Source organism: Brassica oleracea, chromosome C5 (genome assembly GCF_000695525.1).
Source record: "Brassica oleracea var. oleracea cultivar TO1000 chromosome C5, BOL, whole genome shotgun sequence".
NCBI classification, from domain to species: domain Eukaryota; kingdom Viridiplantae; phylum Streptophyta; class Magnoliopsida; order Brassicales; family Brassicaceae; genus Brassica; species Brassica oleracea.
In genome coordinates, this window is record NC_027752.1 from 3,004,700 (window position 1) to 3,012,934 (window position 8,235).

Consider the following 8,235-nt stretch of genomic DNA (forward strand, 5'->3'; position numbering starts at 1 on the left):
GGGGGGGGGCTGTGTAAGTCTTGTACCAACAAGAAAATCACCAGTCCAACATTCACACCCCAAGGTGGTGAAGAAGACCATAAAATGGTGTGGGTTCATGGGTCTCACCTTAAGGCAACGGTGTGTTTCCTTTCAACTCTTGTCACCGTTTTTATCGTTATATGATATGATATTTTCGTTTTGATCTTGTACTACAAGAAGTCAAGAATGTATGACATTTGTTTTCTTATAAATTTTTGTTTCCTCTAATAGATATACGAATTAAATATCAATACATACATCTAATTCATAATATAGAAATATATTTTCCTGGGAAGAGGAAGATTACCTACCTCCACATGTTTTCTATAAATATCAAAATTATTTACTATATATTAGCTATTACGCTAGATTTATTTATATAGTGTAGTTGTAATTATTGCCATTGGACTTGATATGTCCCCAAATAATTTGATACTAGTTTATTAGAGCATGTGCAACGGTGAGACTCATTGGAATCCTTACCGACAAGGACATTTTGGATTAATCCTGGATATTTTGGATTTTTATTTAAAAAAAAAAAAGATGACATTCACGGACTGCCACGTAGTCGTGGGTACCCGCAAATAGTGCAAGGATTCACTAAGAAAGAGTATTTATTTAAGAATTTTAAGGGTTGAATCATTAGTTTTTGGTGGGATCCACTGATTATTTAATTATTTTTTCTCTAAAAACTTCCACTTAAAGATTTCCGTTGCGCATGCTCTTAGCATTTAATATTTTACGCGACTAATTTTTTCCGTAACTCAGTTTTAAACAGCTTAGTTTTACTCGGACGTCGTAGCTGGTAACGAAACTCGTGAGGTTTTTCATCTTATTGAAATAATAGTCTTTTGATTTATACATGTTAGTAGATCTTATTACAAAGACTAGTAGCGATCTCGTGATGAACTTTGTTATTTACTGACAATTTAACAAGTTTTGGACTAACAGCCAGATGCATATGGTAAAAAGATTTCAACTGCAGTTACATAAAAGATTGTGATGGAAACTATGTGGCTAGTCAGTGAAAAGAACATTTGCAGTGGGTTTTGTCTGGTTGTTATATATGTATGACTGTGCTTTTACTGTTTATGTCTAGATATTATAACAATATGGACAATAAAGATCGATGTGAATTTTTGGTAACCTCCATTGAGCAACAGCATATGTGGAACCTATATCTCCTCTCCAGAGTGGAGACAGTGGTGAGTGGATTCATTGCATTATCTCCACTCTGTTACCACTACAATGACCAGATGAGGATTGATGAAATCATCGAGTCTTTGTCTCAAAACCTCTTCAGTATTGCTCTCTGTCTTCAAATAGAGGAGTGTGGTGATGGTTCCGACACACCACTCTCTGCGCATTGGCCTGGAGCTCCCATGAAGAGGCTATCGAGAAACATAGATGCATGATTCCAAAGAAAGCTCTTCTGACATTGCTTTTTAGTTTTGATTGATTTCTAACATTGGAGTTATCTTTAGTAATGGATTGTATCTAATCAGCAAATATCACCACTGGAGTTGTAAGATAAGTTGAGAAAAGCTAGAAACGTAGATATATATCTGATGATAGCTTCTTTAAAACTAAAGGAGGTAACTGACTACTGACATCTCTATCCTCACACTCACTTGATCGTGGAAACAAAAGCTTCATTTACAGAGAGACAAGAGTAAGAAGAAGATTTGACGACGCCCCCACTTATTCTTTTACCTTTTGTTGTTCCATGTACTCTTTATCTGCTTCTGCCACGCGGTTCTGGAACAATGTCCATTCGTTTCTGCATCTTTCCCTCACCTGAAACCGAGGAAGCACATACATACACTGAGGTTTTCCAGATGATAGAGAAGTGGTAATATTAAAAGTATAATAATATGTGCTTATTACCCCTTGCCATGGTGTTTTCCCCTTCTCTGACTCACCCTGTCAAAATATCATATATGAGTCGAGAGAAGATTTAGAGATACAAAAGTTAAGTCTCTTTATTTCTCAGTAACAAAAAGTATAATCACCTGGCTTCCAAGGGAAGGAATCACTTGATGGATAATCCATTGTGAATCTACTACACCAATCTTCTCATGAGCAGGCTGCAAATGGAAGATAATGCATACAGATGTAAACTGTTGATGACATAAACGAAGCAACCAAAGGATTTACCCAGGAAGCAGAGGGGAATGACTAACCTCAACGCATCGCCTGAGAGCAAAATCAAGACCCCATCCATGGACAAGATCATTCTGCAATGGAAACAAAAAATATTTTTTTAAAGCACAAACTGATGATGGTCTGAAAGACTTAGACTATACTCCTTTTGATTACTTAATGAGAAACCAAAGTAGATTCATCCATGCCACATTTGCTACTCATGTGAATATGATGTATGATTGTCTGCTCTACTGACTATAGATAGTAAGGTCGAAATGCTGATCATAGATCTTTTAGATAATTAAAAACCTGAATCATATGCCAGACACATCGCCATGCTTCTCTAGAAAACACCGGTGCCATAATCTCAACAAACCTACAGGTGGAGTAAAACCCATTACCGGAAATGATTAAGCAGTCTTCAGTGAGTTAGGCAAGAGAGAGAGAGAAAGATCATAAAGAGTCTCACGCAGCACATGGAGGTAAATGCGGATCACTGCACCATCCTGGTTTTTCTTGAGTTTCTCTGTTAATCACTCGAGAAACTTAGGGATAGATCTGAATTCAAAGAAAAAGTAGGGAGAGAGAGAGAGCTCCTACTTGTGGACATCTCGGTCACCTCTCCTCTTTGTCATTTCCCATGTAAGTCCGTTGTTTGGCTCCAAGCCTGGCTGAGAAATCTCCAAACCATGCTTCTTAACTAACTCAATGTACCTGAAAAACAAAAGTACAGATTGTAAAGAATGTCACTGAATCTGCAGCAACCATTCCAGACATATAATTCACCTTTCTGCATTGAAATGCTCGACTCCAAGATCTTCATCCCATATAAATATATACTCGTAAGCTGAGACAACATCAGGATGCAAAAATCTCTTTGCATACCACCTGAAAAAACAGATAAAACAACCAGAGGTAATCAAACAAATTCTCAATACTGTTTCAAGAATGGAGAGTACATATGCTGCCATCCATCAGGTTTTCATACCATTTTGTTTGCTTTTTTGCGCTGATGTGGATTGCGTTTTTTGACCACTCAAACTGGTCCCACTCAGTCGTCCGGCCATCATAGTGAAACAGCAAAATTTGGAAATCTTCAGAAAACTGAAGCAATGAAGATGAAACCACAAACCTTAGTGTTAATAAAACTCGAATAATACTAAAAACAAAAGGGGGGGAGGGGGAAGAATAGAGAAATCCGAGAACCTTCTTGACAGCTGCATTGATATTGTTCCTCTGCTCAAACCCAACTGTAAACGTTACAAGATATTTTGGTTTCTTCTTCAAATCCTGCATAGATTGTTATATAAGTCTCCAGTAGTACAGATTAAACTAGATCCATGAACAGAAGATTGTAGAACTTACCTCACTAGGTTCACCCCACAATCTGCGCAAGTAGAAATCTGATTCTGCCACAATAATACCAGGCGGGAGTAGCTCAGCACCATGGGGATTGGTTGAAACATATATCTGGAAACATGAAAAGAACACAGTTCATCAATCTAGCATGTTGAAATGTAGCAATGAGATTGCAGAGATACTTCCAGGAGATATATATACATATAAATATATATACCTTAGGAAAGTGTCTAGAACCAAAATCTTCAGGGGATTTGCCGCCATCAAGAGATGATATAAATCCTGAGGGTAAGTTAATCTGCAGAGTAACAAAAATACATATCAACCAATGACAAAAAATAAAAAGATAGATAACACAACACCTATGTATGTATCTAAAGCATATTATAATACCTTAGTAAAGGAAACAGATGGTAAAGTGATACCAATGAAAAAGCCAAAGACCATTGCCACTATTGTAGTGATGATAAGCTTTGCATTTTCATTTGTTCTTCTCGGAGCACCGCTGCCAAAAAGAAAAAAAAAATAATAATTAAGTAATTTTCTCCAAAAATCGAAAGCAATCTGAGAAGCCGTTTTGTAACAAGAATGAAGTGAAGTGTACCTCCGGTGCAAGGTCCCCATCGGAATTGCAAAATCTCCAAATCGAACTGCAAAGAAAAAAAACTAAAAACTTAAACCAATTCAACTTTATTTAATTGAGACCTAAGTGAGTGAGAGACACAGCACAAACGTTTAAATTATAATCAATAAAATATCAGCATAATACACTACTAAATTGCTCATAATTCAATAACACACACCAGTCACAGTCACAGTCACACAAACTACAAGTATCATCAATTGGCAAACATGTCGGTGGAAGATTCGCCGCACAGATTCGAATTTAACTTACAAAATCAAAAATGATCTGGATCAAAATCTAAACAACCATTAACACAAAAACGATTCACGGAATCCCGAAGTAATATTCGCGAAAAAAAAATTGAAGGGAAGATGCGATGATGATGATGATGATGCTTACGGAGTTTTTGGACAAAATTAGAAGATTAGGGTTCTGAGTCTCGCGCTCTCTCTGATCTCGCGAGTAGAGCAACGTGGTGAGAGAGAGAGAGAGATACAGTTAGTGTGAAGCACTGTGGAAGAGAACTCAGGTGAATCCGAGCCGATTCTTCGTGTTGTTTTCTTCTGAAGTTCATTAAACCATTATTTTTTTATTTTTTTATTGCAAAGAAGACCCCCCAACGCATTGTCTACAGTTCTTTTTCTTTAAAGTAAAAGCTTTACCTAAACTATGTACACGTGGCTTCCTTTCTTGATTTTTTTTTAAAAAAGTAAAAATTCATGTCTTTCTTGGTTTAGTAGTTAAAAGCAACAACAAATCTTAAACCGATTAACCAAAGACAATACTCCTTCTGTATATGGTTTTTAGAAGAAAAAAATTTATTTCAAAATAAATTATGTTTGTTATAAATCATTAAGTGGATGGCCAATAACCATGATCAAGACAAGGCCCAACCGTAGGAGAGAGAGGCAGCCAAGTTTCTAGTCGGCCAAGGATTACTAGTTTTTCTTTTTCTCTGTTTTATTAGTTTTCCTATTTTCTGTTGGATTAGGTTTTGGATAATTTTCTTCTATCTATACTTTGTAATTCCTATATAAAGGAACCTCTATTGATCATTAATAATACAGACACAGTTTCTCCATTCTTTTACAACACGTTATCAGCACGATAGCCTCCAGAACCCTGAGACAAAATCGAAACCTAAAAGCCTAAAACCGGCGACTCTCATAAACCCTAAAGACGTTCTTCGTTCATCCTTGAACCCAGACGACCCATCTCAAATCCTTGACGTACTCAGCTCACGTCCCAGCTCAGACGAAACACATCCAGCTTGCGATCGCATCCGAGACACATCGCATCCGCGACAAGCAATAGCTCGCGATCGTCCTCGGCACCGCGACCCGATAGGAGCCGTCCCGCGTCCGTCCGTCTCAGCTCGTCTCTGATCTTTGGTGGTCCGATTCAGACCTACAAAACAAAGGTACAGACTAAATCTGAGAACATAATGATCAAACCTAAAACCCCCAAATCCATTATTATGGAATCACATGTTCTTGATAAAAACCCTAAAACATATAAATCTAAAATCGACAATCTCATAACTAGATATAGAAATCGATTCCTTAGAACATATTGATTGATGTTATTGATTGTTTCTGATCTGAATTTAAGAAACCCTAATTCTGGAATCAAAACCCTAAACCTAAAAGAATGAATCCGATTTTAATTGTTCTTGATTGAGTGTTTGATGATCTGAGGTTTTAGGATTGATAGATTGATTGAATAATCTTAATAGAATTTAAACTCTAAAGGCCTTGAAACCTTGAAATCATATTGATTAAACCGACAGCATGTATTGTTTAAATTGAAACCCTAAATTTATAAATTGAATCCAATAGAAATCGAATTGCTAAGATTGTTTGCATTACATCTAAATCTGAATTGAATTGCATTCGTATTGTTTAAAATCGACCAGCATATAGAACATACGAATTCAAATCTGATTACATTGATAAAAGCATATAGTCATGTGGCCTTAATCTCTCTGTCACACATAGAATCATAAATTAGGATTGTTCGCACCATGGTCAAGTAGATTTACATATCTGATCCTATTGTTTTGAATACATGGCCGTGTGGCTTGATTGATTCGCACCATGGTCGATTAGATTGATTGTTTCTCATAAATGCGTAAGACAAGTTTGTGGCCGAGCTTGTCAATATACCTTGCGGCCACATGATCACATTGTGAAACCTAAATTTGAATGATGATGTGATTCAGATGTCGAAAATCTCAAATAGAGACTATGCAGCCCTTAATCTCTCCGGAGATAACTACTTGCAGTGGGCGCTAGATACAAAGATCAGTTTAAGGTCAAAGGGACTTGGTGATACAATCATCAAGGATAACAATGAGACCGATAAGAATCGGTACAGGGCTATAAGTATTATATGCCATCATCTCATTAAAGGTCTAAAAGATCAGTACATTACGATGGAAAATCCTCTAGAGCTTTGGGATGCTTTACAGCATAGATATGATCACCAGAAAACGGTGTTACTCCCAAAGGCTAGAAATAACTGGAAGAATCTAAGATTCATGGATTATAAGTCAGTGGATGAGTACAATTCAGTCTTATTTAAGACAGTCTCGATGCTGAGACTTTGTGGTGAAGTAGTAACCGAAGAAGAGTTACTTGAGAAAACATTCTCTACATTTCATTCATCAAACATAATACTGCAGCAGTAGTACCGAATGAAAGGCTTCGCCACATACACTGATCTGATCTCGTGCCTGCTACTGGCCGAGGCAAACAATGAGCTCCTGATGAAGAACAGTGAAGCTAGACCTGTTGGAACAGCAACATTACCAGAGGCCAATGAAGTTGAAAAGAAAGATCCTAACGAGTGCAATTACATCCAGAATGATAAGAGATCACACGGCAAAGGCCGAGGTGGATACATGAATCATGATCGTGACAATTACTCGAACAACCGAGACAAATACTTGGCCGGCCGGAAAGGAAACCACAATAACCGTGGTCGTGGTTCCAATCCTGGCCGTGGCCGAGGCGGTTATGGCCGAGGTCGAGGCGGTGTATCCAAACCGTCTTACTCGACCAAATCCGTTTGTCACAGATGTGGGATGGACAACCATTGGGCCAAAAATTGTAGAACCCCTAAGCACTTGTGTGAGCTCTACCAAGAAAGTCTCAATAACAAGAACCCGGAAGCTCACATGGTTCACGATTTCGGATATGAGGCTGATGATGATTCCGACACTGCTAAAGATGACCAAATGGATTTTGAGACTTCTAATTGTCTCAAAGACTAAAGTCGATACGACTTGTTTTATTGCTTTATGATTGCTTTATGATTGCTTTATGATTGTTTTGGTGTTTTTAATTTTATTGTTGGTGTTCTGAAACTTTAATAAAGAAAGTTTTAAAGTTTTATAAAGTCTCTGAGATTAGAAATCTTATTACTTATAGAAATGAAAGATGATATGAGCATACACGTGGTGGATAGTGGCACAAGTCACACAATACTTAGAGACAGAAGATATTTCGTAAATCTCACAATGCAAAGTGCAAACGTACACACCATTGCAGGTGTAGCCGGTCTGATTGAAGGTCACAGCCAGACATATGTACTGATGCCTAATGGCACTCATCTAGAGATCAAAAATGCCTTGTATTCCCCAAGCTCTAAAAGAAGCTTATTGAGTTTCAAAGACATAAGGTTAAATGGTTTCCATCTTGAAACATGGGGAGAAGGAAATGAAGAATTCCTTAATATAATTTCTATCACCAAAGGCAACAGAAAGATCCTAGAAACCATACCTGCAATGACTACTGGTCTATACTATGCAAAGATCAGTATGATCGAGGCTAATGCCTGCGAAATTTTCACTCTATGGCATAACCGGCTTGGTCATCCCGATAATAACATGATGCAAAGTTGATGATGAATTCACAAGGGCACACGTTCAAAGGAGTTGTCCCAAACAATCTCACATGTGCAGCATGTGCACAAGGAAAATTCATAACTAAGCAATCACCAGCCAAAGTTAATAAAGAGATCATCAACTTTCTAGAAAAGATTCAGGGAGACATACGTGGACCAATACACCCACCTAGTGGGAC

The 8,235-nt window shown here is 37.6% G+C and overlaps 1 protein-coding gene across 1 annotated transcript; it reads right to left on the reverse strand.

Moving 5' to 3' along the window:
* Positions 1-1,564: 1,564 nt before the first annotated feature.
* Positions 1,565-4,744, reverse strand: LOC106343908. Its single transcript, XM_013783270.1, has 15 exons — positions 4,550-4,744; positions 4,130-4,175; positions 3,919-4,030; positions 3,743-3,823; positions 3,532-3,636; positions 3,373-3,456; positions 3,155-3,270; positions 2,953-3,054; positions 2,767-2,880; positions 2,636-2,692; positions 2,476-2,542; positions 2,205-2,258; positions 2,034-2,108; positions 1,909-1,944; positions 1,565-1,818 (listed from the first exon to the last, which is right to left on the reverse strand). The coding sequence occupies exons 2-15, from the start codon at positions 4,147-4,149 to the stop codon at positions 1,723-1,725; spliced, it is 1,119 nt and encodes a 372-aa protein (XP_013638724.1). The 5' UTR covers positions 4,150-4,175; positions 4,550-4,744; the 3' UTR covers positions 1,565-1,722.
* Positions 4,745-8,235: the final 3,491 nt, after the last annotated feature.